This window comes from Schistocerca serialis, chromosome 4 (assembly GCF_023864345.2).
Source record: "Schistocerca serialis cubense isolate TAMUIC-IGC-003099 chromosome 4, iqSchSeri2.2, whole genome shotgun sequence".
Taxonomy (NCBI): Eukaryota; Metazoa; Arthropoda; class Insecta; order Orthoptera; family Acrididae; genus Schistocerca; species Schistocerca serialis.
In genome coordinates, this window is record NC_064641.1 from 846,562,330 (window position 1) to 846,587,148 (window position 24,819).

Below are 24,819 nucleotides of genomic sequence, written 5' to 3' on the forward strand. Positions count from 1 at the left end.
TTGCATATTGATTGTGCTTCTATGCTCAAGGAATTTAAATGAACAGAGGACCTGTACAGTCAAATGAGGTCATCATGACCTTGGTGTCAATATTTCAAGCCCAGAGGCAAACAGCAAATCCAACAGTGGAAACATCCCAAATCTCCCCTACTAAAGAAATCCAAAGCTGTTCACACAAATTCTGGTAAGGTCATGATGACCACCTTCTTTGACCACAGGGGCCCTCTGGTCATTGACTTCCTTAAGCGTGGAACCACAAACAATGCACAGTGCTATGAAGACACTTGCTGAAATTCTGATGCATCATAAAGCCAAAACATCCAGGAGTGCTGTCAGACAGAATTGTCCTGTAGCATGATAACATCTGCCCCCACACTCCCAATAAGACACAGACTAATTTCAGCAGTTTGGTAGGCAAACATTATAACATCCTCCACACAGCCTGAATCGTTCACTGTGTGATCTTCACATGTTTTGCAACCTGAAGAAAGACACAAGGGTACATAGGTTTCAGTCAGATGAGGAGGAGGAGGAGGAGATTAGTGTTTAACGTCCCGTCGACAACGAGGTCATTAGAGACGGAGCACAAGCTCGGGTGAGGGAAGGATGGGGAAGGAAATCGGCCGTGCCCTTTCAAAGGAACCATCCCGGCATTTGCCTGAAGCGATTTAGGGAAATCACGGAAAACCTAAATCAGGATGGCCGGAGACGGGATTGAACCGTCGTCCTCCCGAATGCGAGTCCAGTGTGCTAACCACTGCGCCACCTCGCTCGGTCAGATGAGGAAGTGTAGGGGTTGGTGTGGTGTGGACCTGCTAGCAGGTGACCATGTTCTACAAAAAAGGAATTGATCATCTCATCTCCCAGTGGGATCTGAATACATGTGTTGTTTGGATTTAAATGAAACAATTCTACAGTCCCATTGTGATGGGTGTTTGGTTTCCGTTTGACTGCCCCATATATACAGGGTGCAGCACATAAAATCAACCCATAAAGTCAACACATGAACGTAAAATAAAATGTAATGTATTGAATATGATTACTCGCCTTTGCAGTAGATTTTAAAAGTGCCCTGTACTCACTTCAGCACACCTGTGAGTACACTTGAGGAGATTCATTTATATCCTTGTCAGTTCTTGTTTTGCGATGCTATAGATGACATCCTGGACCCTTGTCTTGAGTTCTTCAATTGTGTGTTGATTTGTTTCTATACTCTTCCCTTTAACAGTCCTCACAAGTAAAAATCACAAGTGGGCAAGTCTGGTGACCAAGGAGGCCACAAGTCTTTGGTGATTGTCCTCTCTGGTGTAAACGTCTCATGCACACAGGACAATGGTGTAGCTGATGTGTGGCATGTTGCACCATCCTGCTGAAAGTAACATAACTAATGCTCTTCTGCTGTCAAGTTTGCGTAAAACACCTCAAGGATTCCTGAATACATGTCACTGTTCACTGTCATCTCAAAGAATATGAACCCCATAATGTGTATGGCATAAATGACAGATCAATCTTCTTGTCATGCAAGGGTACCTGGTGGATTGCTTGTGGATTTTCTATTGACCAATACTGGTTGTTTTGGGAATTTATGTACCCAGACAGGTGGAACCATGCTTCATGACTCATGATGAGCTTTAGTGGCTCCAAGACACCACTGGCAACATTTCTCAACAGCCATGAACAGAAATGCACCCTCTTCTGCAGGTCAGGCTCCTTCATTTCTTGTACAACACTTATCTGGTATAGTTTTAACTTCAGTCCCCTTAAAACATATCTGCAACTTCTCTCACTCACATGAACCTGTTGACTCGATCTCCTGGTTGACTTATGAGGACTTCTTGTCATTATGTGTTCGGCCTGGCTCTTTAATTCATGTGTGCAGACAGGTGTTGGTCTATTCCTGGGAGCATTTTGAACTGATTCTGTATGCCATCATTTTTCAATCAATTCTTGTATTGTGCTCTTTGCTGGCACAGAACATCTTCAAAATTTCTCCAGAAACAAATTCTTTGTTCTCACAAAAGCTCCAGTGCAAATGAACGCTTCAACAATGGCAGCATGCTTGGGTAACAAATATGGAATTATCACACACTCACCTGGCTTCACACATTGAGGCCTTTTTCTCAACTGGTTTTGGCAAGTTTCACTGCCACAGTGTTGGTACATCAGAGGAAATGGTTAGTTTGTGCATGACTGTTTGGACAGTGTATCTTGTTTTCCATTATTATTGATGTGCATACATGCACTGGAATATTATCATTGCATACGATGGGCCAGTTCTACTTGTCACATCCTGTATGATGTGAACTTCGTATTTCATCACATATTCTGTTAGGCTTTCAAAATTAATTTTGTGCCTCACTGATGCTGTATCAGTGGTTGTATAGTGCTTCCTACTTGTCAACATGATTAAGGATAAGTTATTGGAGGTATCTTGCACAGAAGGTTAGTACTAAAGGACAGTATATACCTTATGTATGCCCCTGATGTGGCCCTCTGCCCAGCGGAAGGTGTGATGTGTAATGTGTACTGTATTCTGCAGTATTTTTATGAAGCATGTAAAATTTTACGCTATGAAATCCCTAGTAAATGGAACAATTATTAACGGATTGTGATGTGATTACCTGTCAAGAGTTGGCATGCCTAAGCACATCCTAAATGGCAATGAATCACAGTTTACTAGAGTTAAGTGTAAGAATTTCTTACAAGATTAGAGTATCATACAAATTCTAATTCTAATTTTGTGATATCATCCCAAAGCCAAACCTGCAGAAAGAGATTTTAGGGAGCTAAATCAGAAAAAAGGTGGGAATTTAAGAAGATGGGACCTGGATAAACTGACTAAACCAGAGGTTTTACAGAGTTTCAGGGAGAGCATAAGGGAACAATTGACAGGAATGGGGGAAAGAAATACAGTAGAAGAAGAATGGGTAGCTTTGAGGAATGAAATAGTGAAGGCAGCAGAGGATCAAGTGGGTAAAAAGACAAGGGCTAGTAGAAACCCTTGGGTAACAGAAGAGATACTGAATTTAATTGATGAAAGGAGAAAATGTAAAAACGCAGTAAATGAAGTGGGCAAAAAGGAATACAAATGTTTCAGAAATGAGATCGACAGGAAGTGGAAAATGGCTAAGCAGGGATGGCTAGAGGACAAATGTAAGGCTGTAGAGGCATATCTCACTAGGGGTAAGACAGATATTGCCTACAGGAAAATTAAAGAGACCGTTGGAGAAAGAAGAACCACTTGCATGAATATCAAGAGCTTTAATGGAAACCCAGTTCTAAGCAAAGAAGGGAAAGCAGAAAGGTGGAAGGAGTATATAGAGGGTCTGTACAAGGGTGATGTACTTGTGGACAATATTATGGAAATGGAAGAGGATGTAGATGAAGATGAAATGGGAGATACAATACTGCATGAAGAGTTTGACAGAGCACTGAAAGACCTAAGTCAAAACAAGGCCCCTGGAGTAGACAACATTCCATTAGAACTACTGACAGCCTTGGGAGAGCCAGTCCTGACAAAACTCAACCATCTGATGAGCAAGATGTATGAGACAGGCGAAATTCCTTCAGACTTCAAGAAGAATATAATAATTCCAATCCCAAAGGAAGCTGGTGTTGACAGATGTGAGAATTACCAAACTATCAGTTTAATAAGTCACAGCTGCAAAATACTATCATGAATTTTTTACAGATGAATGGAAAAACTGGCAGAAGCCAATCTCGGGAAAGATCTGTTTGGATTCCGTAGAAATGTTGGAACATGTGAGGCAATACTGACCCTACGAATTATCTTAGAAGAAAGATTAAGGAAAGGCAAACCTATGTTTCTAGCATTTGTAGACTTAGAGAAAGCTTTTGACAATGTTGACTGGAATACTCTCTGTCAAATTCTGTAGGTGGCAGGGGTAAAATACAGGGAGTGAAAGGCTATTTACAATTTGTACAGAAATCAGGTGGCAGTTATAAGAGTCGAGGGATATGAAAGGGAAGCAGTGGTTGGGAAGGGAGTGAGACAGGGTTCTAGCCTCTCCCCGATGCTATTCAATCTGTATATTGAGCAAGCAGTAAAGGAAACAAAAGAAAAGTTTGGAGTAGGTATTAAAATCCATGGAAGAGAAATAAAAACTTTGAGGTTCGCCGATGACATTGTAATTCTGTCAGAGACAGCAAAGGACTTGGAAGAGCAGTTGAATGGAATGGACAGTGTCTTGAAAGGAGGATATAAGATGAACATCAACAAAAGCTAAACGAGGATAATGGAATGTAGTCGAATTAAGTCGGTTGATGCTGAGGGAATTAGATTAGGAAATGAGACACTTAAAGCAGTAAAGGAGTTTTGCTATTTGGGGAGCAAAATAACTGATGATGGTAAAAGTAGAGAGGATAAATATGTAGACTGGCAATGGCAAGGAAATCGTTTCTGAAGAAGATAAATTTGTTAACATCGAGTATTGATTTAAGTGTCAGGAAGTCATTTCTGAAAGTATTTGTATGGAGTGTAGCCATGTATGGATGTGAAACATGGACGATAAATAGTTTATACAAAAAGAGAATAGAAGCTTTCGAAATGTGGTGCTACAGAAGAATGTTGAAGATTAGATGGGTAGATCACATAACTAATGATGAGGTATTGAATAGAATTGGGGAGAAGAGGAGTTTGTGGCACAACTTGTCTAGAAGAAGGGATTGTTTGGTAGAACATGTTCTGAGGCATCAAGGGATCACCAATTTAGTACTGGAGGGCAGTGTGAAGGGTAAAAATCATAGAGGGAGACCAAGAGATGAATATACTAAGCAGATTCAGAAGGATGTAGGCTGCAGTAGGTACTGGGAGATGAAGAAGCTTGCACAGGATAGAGTAGCATGGAGAGCTGCTTCAAACCAGTCTCAGGACTGAAGACCACAACAACAACAACAACAAATCAGAAATGTAGATTATGAGAACTGATTCAGCATATTCCATCAGTAACTAACAAAAGAGAGTAAACTGAACAAGCATTTCAATGTTTCCTCAAATGTTTGTATAATTTCAAACATAATTTAGAAATAGTGAATAATAAAAACAACAAAATTTCAGAAATAGTTCCAGATGAGATGAATTACCCAATTTATTGTATGAAGAAAGGAAAAGCACCTAGAGTTGACATGTCAGTAGAAATTGTTAAACATGGAAGGAAAGTAATACACAAAGAACTTGTAAAATTGTTACTGATTAAGGCTGCTCAGTGGTAAGACACTGGTCTTGTGTTTGTCAGGACAGCAGTTCAAAACCCATCCAATGATCCAGATTTAAGTTTCATAACAAAAATGGAAGTCTCTTGATGGAACAACATGTAAAATAATGGAATGACAACCACTCACCTATAGTGGACTGATGTGTGCCATATAGAAACATACAACATAAAAAAATATTCACATTATCTTTTGAGTTCTTGTCCTTCTTCTAGGGAAATCTCACACACACACACAACTGCAGAGACATACAAATGTACCCTCAGCTGTAGGAGCATGTGTGTGGTTGTCTGTTTGGTTGTGTGTGGGAATGTCTGTACTTCTGCTAGAAAAGAGCAAAAGACTGAAAATGAGTATGAATACTGTTTTCTGTTCATGTTTCTATGTACTACACTTATGTCCACTACAGGTGAATGGTCAGATTTAAGTTTTCCATGATTTCTCTGAATCACTTAAGGCAAATGCCAGGATGATTGCTCTGAAAAAAGCTCTTTTCCATTCCTCCTATCCACAACATGAGCTTGTGCTCTGTCTCTAATGACTTTGTTGGTAACAGTACATTAAACCAAATCTTCTTTCTTTCCTCTTCCAGCAGAATGCATGCAAAAGAAGACAATGGTGCAGCAATCTTATAATTGTACTAGACATACAAGGTCTGTTAGAAAAGTTTCTGACCTCTTTCTTTTTTTTGTGAGCATCTGATGGATTTAAACCTACTGCACTTGCAGGAGCCAACCTTGAATCTTCAGGTACTCGTACATGCATGAATTTTTTCCCCACCTGTTGACAGCACCAGTTTGCTGGCAAGCAGTAGTTGAGTGAGGAAGTGTGTAGTGCTTGTGTCAGTTTTTCATATCGAGGGAAACAATGGAACTACTGGAGCAGTACTACTGCATCAACTTTTGGCCAGAACATGGGCAACAGCCAGGTGGAAACTATTCAGAAGATGATGCCATGGGCATCATACAGATTAAGGAGTGGTACAACTGCTTTGAAGATGGCTGCCCATCAGTGGAGAGTGAGCCGCACTCTGGTGAGCAATCAGCATGCCAAAATGACCAGATCATTGCCAAAGTGACTGTTGTGGTGATACGGGACCGTTGTGTGACTATCAGAGAAATTTTGCAAGAGGTTGGCATCAGCACTTTTTTGGCAGATTCCATTGTGACCGAAAATTTTTGCATGAAGAGAGTGTCAGTGAAATTTTTGCCAAGGCTGGTGATGGTGGAGCAAAAGCAACTTCGTGTTGAATTCTCACAGGACATACTGGTCTCCACAAACACCATAGTCACTGTTATGAGTCCTGGGTGTATGGGTGTGACCTGGAAACCAAATCCCAGTCATCACAGTGGAAGCATTTCTTGTTATCAAGACCAAAGAAAGACCGCCAAGTGCTGAGCAACATCAAAATGATGCTTACTGTTTTCTTTGACTCCCACGATGTGGTACACCATAAGTACACACCACAGGGGTCAAACAATCACCAAAGAGTACTACAGAGCTGTCTTCCATCACCTATGTAATGCTGTGCAGCACAAGAGGCAGACTTACGGTCAACAGGAAATTGACGACTTCATTACGACAGTGCTTCAGCACATTCCTTGCACTTTATTCAGACTTTTTTGGTGAAAAACCAGATTCCTATGCTTCAACAGGCTCTCCTGATGTGGACCCTTGTGACTTTTGCCTGTTGCCATTAAAAGGAATGCAATGTCAGATGAGGGAGGACATTATGGCAGCAGGCTGCAATGACAACCAAGCTTAACTCCATTCCAAAAGAGGTCTTTTTAGCATGTTTGCAACAATGGCAGCACTGTAAGAATGAGAGTGTGGAGTTCCTATGGAACTACTTTGAGGGTGATTAGGTGTCAAATGCTCCAGGTAGCCCAGTTTTTTTTCACCCAGCAAAAGGTCCGTTACTCTTCTAACAGACCTCATAAAAACTGTGCACATGTTAACCCTATCTCCATCATATTCAAAATATATACAAATATTATCACCAACTCCATAAAATATACATTAGATTTTATTCAAACAAAGGTAGTTGTCAAATTTAAAAGTGGACATATCTCTTGAAAGTTGCAAATGATATCATAAAACTGCACTGTGAGTACTGATCACAACCTCATTTTTAGAAACAGAGTACTGCCTTTTCTGCAACTTATCAGATGCTAGGAAAGCCCTCAACTCAATAGGTACAAAATTTATACTAACAGCCCTTGAGGAACATGACATTAAGTCGACATATGTTAGTATGCTGAATAAGATAAATGTCATGCTACAGATTCTGTTAGACTTCATCTAGACAGTGGGAAATTCAGAATTGAAAGAGGAATTAGGTAAAGAGATTTCATATCACCAGAAATAATTTAAATAGTCATAGAAGCAGTTTTCAGATCAACAAACTGGGAAAAAAGAAAAAAAAATATCTATCACTGGATCATGCTTGAACCCTGATTTACCTTGTGACACTACTGTTTGTCACTAGTACAAATAAGCTCAAGTTTGGAAGTAGACCTGAAAATCAATTATAATAATACTTAAATCATGTACAAGCAACACATCAAAATGAATTACCAGTGAAGTCATGGAACCAGTTTTTGTGTCTTTGTAATTAGAACTGTTGAAGCCAAAGATTCGATGAGCAGGAAAAGAAATAAACAGGAGAGCAAAATTCACCTTGGTAATTATGGAAAAGTGACAGAGTTTTCAGAAGTAAGCTTCCTGAGCATCTGAAAAGGAAAGTTTACAGTCAGTGTTTATCATCACTTCTGGCTTGTAACAGTGAGACAAGGACTTTTAATGTGGAAACTGTTAAAAAACTGAAGCTAGATGAGGCATCAGTCGGTAGCTGCATATTGTAAATTAATGGAAGAGACGGAAATACAATCATATGGATCATGAAACAGACTGGAGTAGCACATAATCCTGACTTGACTACAAGAAAAATGGAATTTAGGTGAGCAGGATATTTAATCAGACTAATGGATAGTAGGTGGAACAAGGAGGGTCTTTTCCAAGAGAAGTGAAAAAAAGAGAGAACAACTTTTGTGGAAGGTGTCTAAAATAACATTAGAAAATATGCAGTACTGTGTAAGTTTTTTGACCTGTTTTGGTTGTCTCATAAGTCTCATACACCTTCTGCCAATGTTATCTTCCCAATGATCCTTAGGTGCTTTAAAAAGTTATTTAATGATCCCATACAACACTCTCAAGTTTAGCTGTCATTTCAAGAATATTCGTTGTTATTAAACACACAATTGGCTTGCAGATAATAAATTAAATATTAAAACATAGATCAGCAGCTTGCATAGGCATTAAATGCCCAAGCACAATTTAATAAGTGGCCTTTTACAACTAAACAATGGATTGAATAACATACTTTTGACTGTAATATTAATTGCAACCAAACATTTTCAATAGCGAACTGACTGTAAGAACGTTCTGATAGACATGGAAGTTCACACTATGATTACTGGACCCAGCCTGATTTGGAACCTTACGTGTTGGAGACTGATTAACATAGTAGTTTCACTCCTTGAATGATATCCATTGACTGACTGTGGCTTTGTGCACAATGCTATTTAAAAACACAGACATGGCATAACAATTATGAAATGTTAAAATACATTGTATTTTGTATTAGATATCAATGTGAAAGGCAAAAAAGTAAAAAATACTGAAATAAGGATAACTTTTGCAATACTAAGTTTTTGAAAAAAGTAAAATGTTTAGAAAAGGAGAATGAGGGCTTTTAAACAAGGTACATCAATCCTAAAGCAAATAATTATTAGCTTGGACAAATTTGGATGTGCACATTGCTTTAGAATTTCTCTAAATAAAATGTTCATACTTAAACTGATTACAGCATTATCATCAGCATGCTGTAAATTATACAATGATCAATTAAGTTTTGAAAAGTACAGGTTATGTATGAATTTGGGGATTTCATTTTTTGGTTGAATTCAGTAAATATTTGATTTACATAAATGTTCAAAGAATTAGTTCATTCTCTAAATCTAATTTCAAATTTTCAACTTTACTGTGTAGGGTGTCAAATTCAGTCTTTAAAGCATCCATGCCTCTGCATAGATCACTAAATTCTCTACTCTGTGCATCAACCTTGGCATTTAATGAACCTATATTTGTTGCTTGACTATTCAAGTTTTCACTTTGGTTATTTAGAACTTCACTCTGAGCATTTAAACTAGAACATACCAAACCTATTTCTTTCCTTAGGGTTTCATTCTGAGCATTTAATTCCTTACTTAAACTAGCATTTTGAGCAGTTGACCGCAAACTTTGTGTTTCTAAAGCTTCACTCTGAGCATTCAATTGTAGACTTTGGGCTTTGATTAGATTCACTAATTCAGACCAGTCTGGCCCTTCTTTACTAATTTTCATAGCCAACTTGATGTTCGTTACCCATATTTTTACAAACTTTAGACTTCATGAGCATTTAAAAATTAACTTTAAGTATAATATCTACACTAATAAAGTTCATTCAACAGTTTATACCACATTGTATTAAAACAATAAAGTTCAGTTTTATGCTCACCCAAAGTAGAATGTGGGCTGCATCGATGGGCGGATGTGTAACAGTAACTGGTGCCAGTGGCGTCGGTTGTTGGTTTCCACATAGGTGTCAGTCAGCAGAAGTGGAAGCAAGTCAGCACCAGTGAACAGCAATTGGTACCAGTGGCGTCGGATGTTGGTTTCTGCATCTGCATCCCCATGATGCATGTGGGAGCTGTATACTCCCTGCACCAGATCTCCTTAGTCACATTGTTCTAGGTGTATCTCTTCTTAGTCTAACACATTGAGATCTTCTGTCCGGTTTTTCATGTTGTGAGTTTCTCACGTCTTCTACCTCATTTGCATTTACAAATTTTCTCCCTCGTATACTCCAGCATAATCCAGTTTCTCTTAATGGTTCTCTTGTCTTGTTACACTCGGTTGCTATGGTAACACTTGATAGCTTTTTCTCTCATTTTTGTCTCAAAATTCCTTTCTTCCTTTGGTCGTTTCACACCACTTGCTACATTCTAACATTTTTTGATGACAAGATTGTGTGAAGTTTGATTGCAACCTTCTCGCTTCTTTTACACGACTTGATTTACTTGGTATGCACAGTCAATCTTCTTCTCTGGATAGCCAGCTACGACAATATCTAAAAATTTCTTCTCCAAAGAATGATGGTAGTTAAAGGAATGTATAAGACTCTCTCTTTTCTTGTGAAATAAGTTGGTACTTAAAGAATAATTTCAGTCCATTCTAGGTATATTTCAACTTCCACAAAGAACAAAATTATCATTTCTCACATAAATATTCAACTTCTTTTAAGTCACCCATGTCGTCTCACATTAGACACAATTAAGATACATTTGCAACAGAGTTGGTTTAACAACCACAGAAATCATAACCATGTTTTGCCTCTAACAAGTCTGTGTTAAGAGTTACTTAAAAGTCTTCCTCAACTCAACTGTTTTTTTTGTCACTAACAATAGTCAAAATTACAGAATAGCTCAGAATAACCAAGAAGTTCCTTGGTGCTTTCACTATGACTTCCATGGATCGACTGACAAGTACTTGTCAGTGCCGTTTGACCACCGTGTCTACAGTCTTCTCACAATAAACGTCAGACCTGCACACACAGACAGGTGATGTGCAGTAGATAGGGTGCCTTTTTCACACTCACATCTAAAATATCATGTGTTCGAAATGGTGGAAGGCCAAATGGTTCTAGAATTTATGCAGAAATTCTTGAATCACTACAGTATGTAGCATAGGAACAGCATTGGGCCTAAAATGGAGACTTGAAATACACCTTCTGATACTGTACTCCATTTAGAATACTAATTCACTTCATTTGCTGTGACATTTACTCTATGTTTTCTATTCTGCAGGTAGTATGTAAGCAGTTTTAGAACATTGCCCTTAATCATATATTTGTCTAATTTTTACATAACCAAGGCATGGTGTAGTGAGTCACAGGTTTATGTAAGATCACAAAAGATACCTAAAAACTATTCATCTGATCTAAGCCTTTGCTTATCTTTTCAATAAAATTATTCACTACTACAGAGTGTGTTTCTGTGCTGAAATCCTCATTGGCTACATATAGTAACATCATTTGTTACAATATAATTTTGAATTACATTTGCAGTTACTTTCTCCAGCACTGATGATGAGATTGGAAGAATAGAAACCGTTTGATATTTTCCTTGTCTTCTCTCAATCCTTACTGAAATAGATGTGTGACTTCAGCATTCTTCAACACATCAGGAAAATATCACTGTTCAAAAGATTTGAGTTAGTGAAGGTGCTTATTTTGTGATACACAGCTTTAATCACTTTAGTTGGGTTTTTTTACTAATAATATAACGTTTTCTACAACCTTTATCAAATCTGTGTGATACTGAGCTTCTTGCTGAAGTCCAAAAGGATTTATTTTACTCTGATACTCTACTACATTAACATTGTCTTTGCTCCATTTACAAGATGTTGATTTAAACATTCTGATATTTGAACTGTGTTTGCAGTAAGGTTGTCATTTAATCCTAGCTATCTGTTGCAACTAATTCTAATGTCTTATTGGTTTAACAATGGACCTCACTGCCTTTGTTTTACTTTTATGTTATATAATGAACTTATTTTTGTTCACAGCTTTTTTAAAATATAACTCAATAATCTCTAACATAGTGAATAAAATGCCTATATTTGTTATATTGTAGTTCATTTGGGGGCTGCCTTTTGATAGCATTTAAATTTTTATGCCTTGAATTATTCATTCACTTTTACTGGTAATTTTGTTACATATAGTTCTTGTTCATTGAATAATTCAAGAGAGCTGTTTAAAAATTGCTTGGATTTACTAGTACTTGAAATACAGCTGTCTAATGCCATTCAACCTATTTTAACTTATTATGAAATAAAGTTCAATTCATCATCAAACACAACATTTATTGAAATAAGGGAAATTCATGTCATGTCAAATTCAGTTTATCCCGTAATAAGTCTTTGTTAATATTTGAAAGCTGCTTTCCTAAATAATTATTCATAAATTCCTTTAAAAAGCAAGTAACCCATGGATAATTAAGAGAATTAACAGGTCATGTAAGAAGAGAGAAATTTATATAAAGAGCAGAATAAGCAAAGATTCAACATTGCTTGCATATTACAGATACATATATTTTAAGGAAAGCCATTAAAAGATCATGAAGTATGTATGTCCTGAGAGAAACTAATAATGTGGGTAATATTGCAAGTATTTTGAACAATCACTTTCTGTGTGTAACAGAATGGTTCAGCTGAAGAAGTACTACACCATCACAATACATACATTCGCTAATGAAATTTGTCATAAGTAATCCATCACAATTCAAGAAGAAAGTGATTTCTTACCTACAATATTAGAGGAAGAAATGGCCTTTATTACCCATTATCAAAGTTGTCAATGGTTCAAAAAAGAATTCAATTTGCAGCAACAAAACTATTTGATCATTTGTCAAATAAGATAAAATGTCTGACAGGTAGAAAAACAAATTTGAAAACTAACCTAAAATCATTTCTCCTGGGCAACTCCATGGACAAATTTCTATTGAAAAACTGATAGCCTGAGAGGTAAAACTTGATTTCTAAGTGTAGCTGCACGAGTAAGACTAAAAAATAATGTAGTTTTTAATATTAACACTTATCATGTATACAGATACTGTACACTGATTCATGCCACATCACTTTAATAAAAGAATCCTAGTACCTACAGTACCTACTGAAAATACAGGTCGCTGACAGAGCATTATTCTAGAGACTTGAGTGAAATTAACTTTGAAGCTCAAATTTTGTCATTGATTTGGACATATCATTGCTTTCAGTTATGATATTATTAGTGAAGTCAGCAGCTAATACAATCTCTTTCCTTTTCCTCTATTGAGATTTTTTAACAGGCTCTAAAATTTGAGAAGAAAAGCTTCAATTACCACTCTATAAATAGAAACTACTGTGACGTTTAGGTCCCTTAACTCACCAAAGTAACTCTCAAATACACTATCCTCATTCCAATAATTAAAACCATTTCTTATTTCATATATTATGTGGAAATTAAGAAGTGTTGATGTCTCTAGATGATTCCTTTTGTCAACAAAACTGTTGAATACTTTATTGATTTCATTAGGAATTTTAAAATTATCCTATGTAAGCCAACATTTATTCAGAAAAATAACTTTGATATTTTTACATCCAGAAAACATAATTTGTAAATTGTCAACTTTATGATTTTTGTTTGATAAGTCAGCACACAGACCATTAATATTCCACTTTTTGTTATTTATTGTTTCATGCATTCTATCTCACAGGTTGCATTACTGTTTTTGTTACTAAACACTGTTTATCATCCCCATCTTTCCTTATATATCCCCTATTACTTAGAATTTGTCTAGTTGATTCATCCTATTGATGCTATAAACAGACCTTAGAGACTGCAGTGCATTTAGTGGTAACATTAGGTCCACGTGTCAGAAATTTTCTTTTCTTGCATAAAAATGGAATAAGTTTCCTATTTGTTTTGTTGTTCAGATGTTCAGTCTGAAGACTTGTTTGATTCAGCTCTCCATGCTAGTGTTTCCTGTACAAATCTCCGAATGTCTACTGCAGTCAGTATACAGGGTGTTTCAAAAAGAATATACATACTTCAAATGCATATGTTTATTAAACTGGCAGACATACAACTATGAAACTTGGGACACATATTTACAAGTCTCTCACATTTAGATTAAAGATGTTCAATATGTCCTCCACCAGTAATGTGAACAGTACCACATTGATACCCAAAGTCCTGGATTTGTGATTTCCTGTCAGAGAGGTCGCAGTTTGTAGTAATTGATGGAAAGTCATTGAGCAAAACAGAAGTGATTTCTGGTGTTCCCCAAGGTAGTGTTATAGGCCCTTTGCTGTTCCTTATACACAATTTGGGAGACAATCTGAGCAGCCATCTTCGGTTGTTTGCAGATCACGCTGTGGTTTATCGACTAATAAAGTCACCAGAAGATCAAAACAAACTTCAAAACGATTTAGAAAAGATATCTGAATAGTGTGAAAAGTGGCAGTAGACCCTAAATAATGAAAAGTGTGAGGTCATCCACATGAGTGCTAAAAGGAACTCATTAAACTTTGGTTACATGATAAATCAGTCTAATCTAAAAACCGTAAATTCAACTAAATACCTAGGTATTAAATTGGAAGGAACATATAGATAATGTTGTGGGGAAGGTTGATCAAAGAGTGCATTTCATTGGCAGGACACTTAGAAAATGTAAGAGACCTACTAAGGAGACTGCCTACACTACACTTGTCCATCCTCTTTTAGAATTCTGCTGCGCGGTGTGGGATCCCTACCGGATAGGACTGACGGAGTACATTGTAAAAGTTCAAAGAAAGGCAGCACATTTTGTATTATCACGAACTATGGTAGAGAGTGTCACAGAAATAATACAGAATTTGGGCTGGACATCATTAAGTGGTAGGTGTTTTTCGTTGTGATGGAATCTTCTCACTAAATTCCAATCACCAACTTTCTTCTTCGAATACAAAAATATTTTGTTGACACTGATGTTCAAACAGAGGAATGATCACCACGATAAAATGAGGGAAATCAGAGCTTGTACGGAAAGATATAGGTGTTCATTCTTTCCATGCGCTATACAAGATTGGCAAATAGAGAATTGTGAAGGTGGTTCGATGAACCCTCTGCCAGGCACTTAACTGTGATTTGCAGAGTATCGATGTAGATGCAGATGTTCCTCCCACACTCAGGTAAGCATGTCTGTCATCACTTACATTATGGCAGTACAGATCCAGTTCTTCAACTCTATGTCACTTGCTGTTTGACAACCAAATCAATGGCTCAGTACAGTTTCATTCCGATATTGATGTCCTTGGTGCCTCTAGTGGTGGGTCCCCCATCTTGCTGAAAAATGAAGTTATCATCATTTAGCATCAGAAACAACCAGTTCTGTAACATAATAAGATACTGGTGACTCTTAACCATGTTTTCATCAAAGAAGAATGGGCCATAAACACATTGACTTTGGGTGAATCTTGTACATGTCCACTGCGTGCATGTAGGTTCTGATGGCCCCAAGTTTGAACACTGTATTTGTTTACTTTCTGATTAAGGTGAAAAGGCACTTCATCACTGAATTACATTGTGTGAAAGTGTTATCATTGTGAATAGCATTCTGAAGTGCATCAGAAAATGCTACATATACGCGTTTTTCATCATGCCGTAGAGCCTATAACAGCTCTAACTCATATGGTTTTATAACCAACTGAGGTCTCAAAACACACCAAGTTATAATTGTGAGCAGTTGTAACTCCTATCTGGCACAATGAGTTGATTTTGTCAGACTACATTGAAAAGCAGACTGGATGTGTGCAATATTTTCTTTGGCAACACAAGGGCAGCCATGACTCTTTCCTTTACATGCATATCCTGCATATCCTGTGTCTGCAAACTGTCAATACAATCTGTGAACATTCCATCCATTTCGGGGATCAGTATGGTACCTCAACTTGAAACATATTTTAACTTTAATCATGGAATTCACAAACTGAAGAACAAAAAATGTTTTTGCTGTGGAGCAACCATTCTGCAACATGTGATGGTGACCAAGCAAACAGAAAATACTCAACTTCTAGCAGCAATGTATGTAAACTAGACAATATATTCATTCTTCCAATAACAAACCGTGGTGCAGTGGTTGACAGTTTTGACAATATAGTGCTTTGTAAAATGTATATTCTTTTTGAAACATCTTGTATGTCATCAAAAATCTCTTTACTGTAATCAATCTTTGATATCCTTCTGTAACATTAAACCATATTCTCCTTCCCCCCCCCCCCCCACCCACCCCTACCCCCACCCCCACAATACACACACACAGATGCGCACCCTTCCCTCCATTACCAGATCAACTAGTCTTCAATACCTCAGGACTTGTCCTCTGAATTTGTCCCTTTCATTAATAAAGCTGCCTGATAAAGCCCTTTTCTCATCAGTTTCATGTTGTGCCTGCTTGTTAGTTACTCATTATATCAATATAATCTTGAGCTCATTTTGTAACACCACATTTAAAATGCTTAAATTGTCCTTTTGTCCATACCATTTATCATCCATATTTCACTTACATATAAGGCTCCATTCCAGACAGATGCCCTTACAAAAGACTTCCTAACATTTAAATGTATATTCAGTGATTACAGATTTCTCTGTCTCAGTAATTTTTTCTTACTACTGCCTACTTTGACTATATATCCTCTTTACTTTGCCAATCTTCCAGTATTTTTCTACCAAAATAGCAAAACTCATCTGCTACTTTTACTGTCTCATTATCCAATCTAATTCCCCCTGTATTTAATTTGATGACACTTCAGTGATCTTGTTTTACTTTTTCTCTTGCCTCATAAACCAAGCACCTACACCAATGTTACACATTTTCAACTAAAACAAGGTGGAAATGAAGACCAGCAAAACATAAAAGTAAAACAAATTTTCTACTCACAGTCCTTAACCATTATAGAACTGAAGTAGGGCTGCTGCAAAAGATTTGTTGTAGTTTTTTTGTGTGTGTTACACTGCTCTAGTGTCTCCAGTTTAGATAATTGATACTTTTTGGGAAAATATTTTGTTTTAATATTTTATTACAGTAGCAATTAATGAAGTCATTTAGCTTCACTTTCTTCTCTGGAACAGAAAGAAAATTACAGATCATGTGATTGGTAGCAAAGCATACTGTAAGAACCATTAACAGTATTGCTTTGGGCCCAAAAACCTTCAGTTACTTCACTGTAAGAGCTACAGTAAAATCACCTTATGATCCATGCCTTGCAACAATCATGAATGTTATATGTGAATGTAGATTTTCCCAGAGTGTCCTGTTGGGTGCATGGTCCACCATTCGACTCTCGATGCATTCAGTTTTGCCCAGATGCATTAAGTATCATTTGTTGGGTGGATTCTTGGCATACAGATACTAGTGCAAGGTTCTATGCCAAACTTAGCTGATAGTTGTTATCCCTGTTGTCAAGACTGTCTTGGAGCCTCCTCTCAATTGAATATTTGCAGATGTTCTCCCCAAAGCTGCTACCTTGGCACATTTTTTTGTTACCTCAAACTGGAATGTATGTCCCCTCACTGAGACTGTGTTCTGCCACTGCTGATTTATTTTTATGTCCCAGATGTAAGCATCTAACATGTTTATTTGTGTACAGCTAAATGCAAAGGCAGCACAGTGACAAAAGACAACACAGAAATTTTGAGAGGCTTGTGGGAGGTCAGATGAAGACCCAGGGTGTCAATGATATCTGCATGATTATCAACTTGATGCAGAAAGAACTAAATGCCCCTACAAATTTGGCCCACTGGAAAGAGCTGAACTTCGTGTTCCCAACACATTACCAAAACAGTGCATTATTATTGATGTTAAAGGTGCACTCCATAGCATTTCAGCTGAAAAAGTGGAGGAAATTAGCCTTGAAACATACTAGATCATCAATAAATCCCAACTTCTGAAAGCAAAACTGACAAAAACAGAACAGAGAGTTTAATGATTGCTAAGACAAGATGAAAATAAGTCCTACCTGCTGACAAAGAAAATGCAACAGTTCTTTTCTGTGTTGAAGACTGCCACAAGAAAATAAGTGCTCTACTACAAGATATGGCCTAAAGGAAGCTGCAGAAGGACCCAGCATTGAAGATAACACAAAAACAATAGCTTGCTTCATGAATAAGTTCTGTCAAAAGAAGTTATGAAGTGATACTATCAAAAGCTGCAGCACCTCCACACTGCAATATCGGACATTATCCAGTTGGCTGTGCTATCTAATACATCACTGCCAGTTATGTCACAACGTTTCCTACAGCCATCACTGTGACACAAGGGTGCTGCCATGAATGATTATGTCATTGCCAATGAGACACTAGCATCCCCTCTCTGGAACTCGAATGTTGGGTGTACTAAAGTTCAACATTCATGCACTGAGCCCTTTTTGTGTGTTTGCCAGTTAAATAACATTTACAGACATTCATAGTGGCTAGGGCCTGATGTCTTCTGAACAGCCACTCTATCTAAGAGCAACAGATTTATAAATCTTTTGTATCTGTATATATTTCAACATTCAAAACTACTGTTAGCAACTGATGCTGCAAAAAATTCATGTATTATTTGTAATATTTGGTATTAGATGTAGAATAAATTAATATCTAAATTCTCTGTTCAACGGCATGCAAGGAAGACATAACATAATTATGTACACTGCCTAAAATTCATAAAGAAGGTCTACTACTACGTCCTTTAGTGATCATTATTAATAGACTCATGTATGGTGTGGTCAGGTGTTTAGCCTCACTTATGAAATTTATAGTGGACACTGCAGTCATCACGTGATGAATTCTGCCAAATTTATGGCCTTGCTGAGGGGGATGTGACTGGGGAAGGATGCTCTACTGGTGAGCTTTGACATAACATCACACAAGTACCATTTCAACATGCCTTGGTACTCTTAGCAGATCATTTTTAGCCCCAACAGTGAAGCTGTTTGAACATGTACAGCACCAAAACTTTCAAATGTGACAGGTAGTTCTGTGAACAAGTTGATAGAGTGGTCATGGGCTCACCACTTGCTTCTGGGATTGGCAACTACTGTATGGAGCACTTTGAGGAGATGGCAGTGAAAATTGCAGGGCTCAGTCCTAAACATTTCTTCTGTTGTGTGAATGATACCTTCGTTGTGTTGAAATATGCCAGAGAGTCACTGAATGAGTTCTGGATGACCTGAAAAACATCTATCAAAATGTATAATTCATGATGCAGACAGGACAGAATGGATGTCTTCTGTTTTTGGACATTCCAATAATAAGAAAAGCAGACAGTACACTAGGCCATGAAGTCTACAGAAAGAAGACCCACAGATCTGGCCCTTCTTGCAACAGACTGTCATCATGCAGCACAGCAGTAAACTGTTCTAATGACTAGTACACATGTGTCATCATCCAGCACAGCAGTAAACTGTTCTGATGACTAGTACACAGGGCATGTGCCATTTGTGACAAAGAAAGCCTCCAGCTGAGCTGCAACATTTAGAGATATTTTTCACCAAAATGGGTACAGTGAAGCACAGATTAGACCTGCATCAAAGAAAGCAAATAATAAAATCATCTGCAAAGAAAATGTAGAGAGAGAGAGGAATAGAAACTCGCCTTTATTCCCTACATTGGGGCTCCTTCAGCAAAATTTATGAGAATCTGTGGAAAAAATAACATCAAGACCATATTTCAACCACCTTGAAAAATGAAAGATATTCTTGGCTTGGTAAAGAACAAACTAAAACTGTGAATACACAGTATATATAGCATCCCTTGCAACTGTGGCAGACAGTACATGGGCAAACACAGTGTTGTATCTTGCAACATTGCATGGAACTCATTAGATTTGTACTTCTGGGACATAAAGGTGAATCATCAGTGGCAGAACATAGTTTCAGTTTTGGTCATATGTTCAAATTTGAGAAAATATAAATGTTTTGTCTTTATTACTCATTCATGGAGTTAATATCACAAGCTTTCTTGATACCCTACAAAATCTGACATGGTGTTTGTGAAAGGTTTGTATTTCTTCTGATCACAAGCTGAGATGTAGCATAAATATTTGTTTGCTCCAATGAGGCACCATAAACCAGTGACAGAGGTGATAACACTTCCTGTTTTTCTAAGTGGATGGTTTTATAATTCTGTGTGGCTCAATGTAGAATTCAGCCCCTTGCTAGAACAATACATCCACTTTTCAGTTAGCTAAGTGGGAGATCCTGAACTGGCATGTGACATGTCCACAGTAATATTTTCTCCATTATAGAAAATTAATTCTTCTGAATCTCCTGTTCCTTGCAATACCTTATGTTATGATAAATCTCATCCTCTTTCAGTTTTACAAAAAATGCATTTCTTATGAAATTCTATTACAACAAACCAAGTCATCTGCTCTCAAATGTATATTTTCATAAAGCTACTCATGAGCATTTACTACTTTAGGTATTTCTGCAATGAACAAACAAGCGAACTTTATGATTGACTTTTGCATCATCTGTTCCATATCATTCACTACCTGCCCTTACAATTCATCAAATCATGTTGGATGCAGCTGATCATAGCAAGGATGAGATGTGAATTTTTATTCTATTACTTACTATCATAATTATTTTATTTGTTGACAACATTAATAGCTGACAGTGTGTTACCAGTTTGAGTTTCATGAACAGTAACATAGGTGTCTGACTTTGAGTCAAGGAAGTGTGATGTTCATTTAATGAAATGAGTGATTTAATAGTATAGTTTAGGATACTAACTGGGGAATGAGAAAGCAGAGAAACACAGAAATAAGAAGTAGAATTTTATGGCTCAGTGCTTTAAAACTAGGGTAGTTGCTTTTCAAAGCGTCAGCACAAGTGTGTGGACACACTTGTACATACACACACAAACACAAACGTGACAAATCTGCATGATTATCCATTCTAAATACATATTGCTTTAAGTGTTACACAGAGCTTAGGACCGGCCAAAAATTTTAGAAACAGTGAATTCGTATATCAACAGAAATAATCAATTTTTGAAAATGTAATGATATTGGATAGATAAATAAAACTACTCACCAAGTAGTGACAGGAGGACACACATATGAAAGGTATAATACATGCAAGCTTTTGGAGCCATTTGCTCCTTCTTCTGGCAGAAGGGTTGAAGGAAGAGGGTTTAAGGAAAAGGTCTGTTTAGGTTCAGGAAAAGGAGTAGAAAAAATGATAATTAATTGAAACCCTCAGCTACCAACAGGTGTTGTTGATATACCTCAATGGGGACAGCTGAAAATGTGTGCCCCAACTGGGACTCAAACCCAGGATCTCCTGCTTACATGGCAGATGCTCTATCCATCTCAGCCACCGAGGACATAGATGAATAGCGTGACTGCAGGGACTTCTCCCTTGCACGCTTCCTGTAAGACCCACATTCTCAACTGTCCACAATCTACATATGTAATGTTCATAATAGAATTTTGCCCATCCACTCATTACTCTCACACACTATGATGTCAATTCCTGTAAGAGTTCGGGAACCTGTACGCATTCACACAGACGAAGGTCAATGGCCGGCTAGCCATTTTACTATATATAGTATAGAATGTGCACAGGTTGCCCTAACTCTTACACGAATCAACACCACAGTGTGCATGAATAATGAGTGGATGGGAAAATATCTGTTATGAACATTACATATGTAGATTGTGGACAGTTGGCGATGTGGGGGTCACAGGAAGCATGCAAGGGATAAGTCCCTGTAGTCGTGCTATTCATCTGTGTCTTCGGTGGCTCAGATGGATAGAGCATCTGCCATGTACGCATGAGATCCTGGGCTTGAGTCCCGGTCGGGGCACACATTTTCAGCTGTCCCCATTGAGGTATATTAACAACACCTGTTGGCAGCTGAGGGTTTCAATTAATTATCATTTATTCTAGAGAAGCTGCATGGTCATTAACAGTATCTGTTCTTTTGAGAACAGTTACTGTCTTCATAAAATGGAGTAGAGTTCAGAAAAAGTCACCCAGAGCCCTGAGTCAGGGGACACTTACTGGTGAGGATGAGAAGAATCCAATATATATTATAGTTGAAAGTATTCATAGTTTTGTTATTATTTATTGATTTTGTAGGACTGGTATCAATAAAAGTAAGTGAAATATCTAGCTCTTAGCATTTTCTTATTTCAGGGCCTTTGGCATCCTTATCATTGAAGATAATGACAAGGCATGGTTTCCATCAGAAGATCTGAGAGAATATCATGGCATTGTGCCACATGAAGTAACAGCTGCTGAGAAAGTCCTCTTCTGCATTCGGGATGATGGTACAGAAGGGCTCTGCTGTCCAACAAGAGTAACAGATGAAGAAGATGACACATAGTGGCCTTTGAAAGAAGCCAACCATTATAGAATAGACACAAATGCAATAATTATCTGTGAAAGTCTGAACCATCATTACAGGAAGTTATGCTGGTGACACATTTTTATGTTTGAGAAGTCTTTGTAAGATTTGTTTGAATTACACTGTATGTGAGGAGCCGTCCATAAGTTACAAGAAAATGGTGTATATTTTGCTGAAATACCCCAGTGATCTTTCTCAGATCTTAGGTATTGCTCCAAGTGTTTTATTAACAAATTAAAAGGCATTTGTAAACACCAATTACTAAAATGTAATACATATTTGTGCAAGTTGTGGTTTTTTTTTCCATGAGTCACTTTAATTCAGGTTTTTCTTTGTTATAAATTTCATGTCCCTTCAGGATTCACAAAAGTAAAATATTTTTCTTATATTTTATTTGGTGAGCAGCATAACAACTGTAAAAACAATGAAGTAGTCTCCCTCATTTATATATTTCCTCTCCCTACCCTCCCATAATTGTATATACTTCTAGAAGTTTGGCCAGGTTTTCAAATAATATAAGCACAAATTCAGGGCTGTAGTCTTTAATTTTGAAATTTTCTCATACTTGGAACTATGACATAATGGCAGTTAATTTCATTTTATGTACCATCTGATTTCTAACCATATATTCCCATATCCTACATAGATATCTTTAAAAATTTGTATTAAATAGATTATTCATAGTAACGCACAATAACTGTAGTTCCTGTACTTTTTATTACAGTATTCTGTTATATACATATGTGTGAAGGGACAGAATGCTTACACAGAAATACTGTAAACCTAAGAAACTGACTTTTCCCTTCCCATGAGAGACAGAGGGAATGAATTTTAAAAGTAATGTCCTTAAAATATTTGATGGTTTTATAGAATTTAATCTATCAAGGAAAATGGATGTAGTACTTAACATACTCAGTTTAACAGTAGTTGTCTCTTGAAAATCAAGGAATTTGCCATTGATTTTAATTTCTGCAACTTAATACAACACATCTCTTCCCATGTGAACACATATTTCCATCACAGAAGTCTGTTACACTTGTAATTACCTAACACACTCACAACATCACAAAACATAATATCTCCCACATAATATGTGCCTAAGAGAAATTGCTTTTGTCTGGAAGAGGTCTAAGATTGCTTCACTCACTCAAGTTTCATATTATGAAGTGCAGAAAAACTTACAGAAACTTATAACCATTAAGAAACAATAATATTTTTTAAAATGTTTTTGATGCTTAAGAGGTATGTTTCATTTCTTGTGATCAATCATTTACACTAAGTAATAAAGACAAAAACCACAAACATTTTATTTGACAGTTAATAGGCTCAAAATTTTATGATAGTAAAAGTGAAATAAAATTTAAGATCTTACTTCACACAAAAATTCAAAATAACAAGCACACTTTGCTGGCCTAATTCTTAATAATCATTTTATTTATATCAAAAATACTTATGATATGGAAATATTGAGGTTCACACAATGATTTTTACCCAACGTTTAAATTTGTTTCACCATCCCTAATCAGGAGGAAGAAGAATGTGAAAATAATCACATTAAATTAAATATAATTCAATTACTTTAGAATATTGAAGAACAATGGTATTTTTGTACTGAATGTTTAAAAAATGCTTGTAATAAGTGCTTCATCAATAATGGCTGTAGGCATACAATTATGTATATCTCTTATAGTCCACACAATATCCTTTCACATTCTCTATTACCTATTTTATTTCTTATCATGGAACTGCAACACTTATTTTTCAACCTAAAAATTCTGTTGTTTTGTTAATGCCACACAGTCAATTATTGATTAATCCATTTGACTGCACATGTACAATGTCCTTATTTTATTGTTTTCCTTTCAAGTATGGATTACTGTTCTTTTGATTATTTCAGTTTATTTTTCTAAACTAGTATTGAGAAAATATATGATACTTTTTATTAAATTATAAACACATATTTTGAAGACTTCCTGCTACATGTTCTGGTACAAGATGTGTTGCCTTACACACCAGATTACATTCCCAAACCACTCAAGCACCCTAAGGACTTGCAACGAATATTTAATAGTTCAGACATCTCATGTATTCAGACGTTTTCTAGAGCATATCGTTTTTATAGCATATCACTAGTTTTAAATAGTACTAAGCAATCAGGATCCTGTATTTCTATAAACAAATTACTTTTGTTATTTTTTGATGCAAAATATCACCAAAATGCCTGACAATGTCTTAAAATTTTTTAAAAATACATATTTAAACCAATGGGAAGTGTTCCTTATATGCTACTATTTTATAAATGTTACAGATTTTTGTAAATTCCCATTGTGTTATCTTAAATTAATGCAGCTTGTACTGAGATTCATATCAAACAAAATTTGAATTAAGTATTGCTTGTCTCAGAATAAACTGTTGGTACAGATGACATGACCTTTTTTTTTTTTTTTTTTTCTAACATGTCATATTAAGTGTCCAGTTTAACAATTTCTGTACATTTACTTTTTTGTCATCTATATTATTGTCACATTTATGTTACTGTGTAACAGACTTCAGGACAATGTATGCTTTTA

At 36.7% G+C, this 24,819-nt stretch overlaps 1 protein-coding gene across 1 annotated transcript in view; it reads left to right on the top strand.

The window, feature by feature from the left end:
• The window catches only part of LOC126474804 (sodium-dependent neutral amino acid transporter B(0)AT3), a 534,088-nt gene extending 511,860 nt beyond the window's left edge, over positions 1-22,228 (top strand). The window contains exon 14 of the mRNA XM_050102276.1: positions 22,039-22,228. Within this exon, the coding sequence (XP_049958233.1) occupies positions 22,039-22,228 (190 nt within the window). The remainder of the gene's footprint in view (positions 1-22,038) is intronic.
• The last annotated feature ends 2,591 nt before the right edge of the window (positions 22,229-24,819 follow it).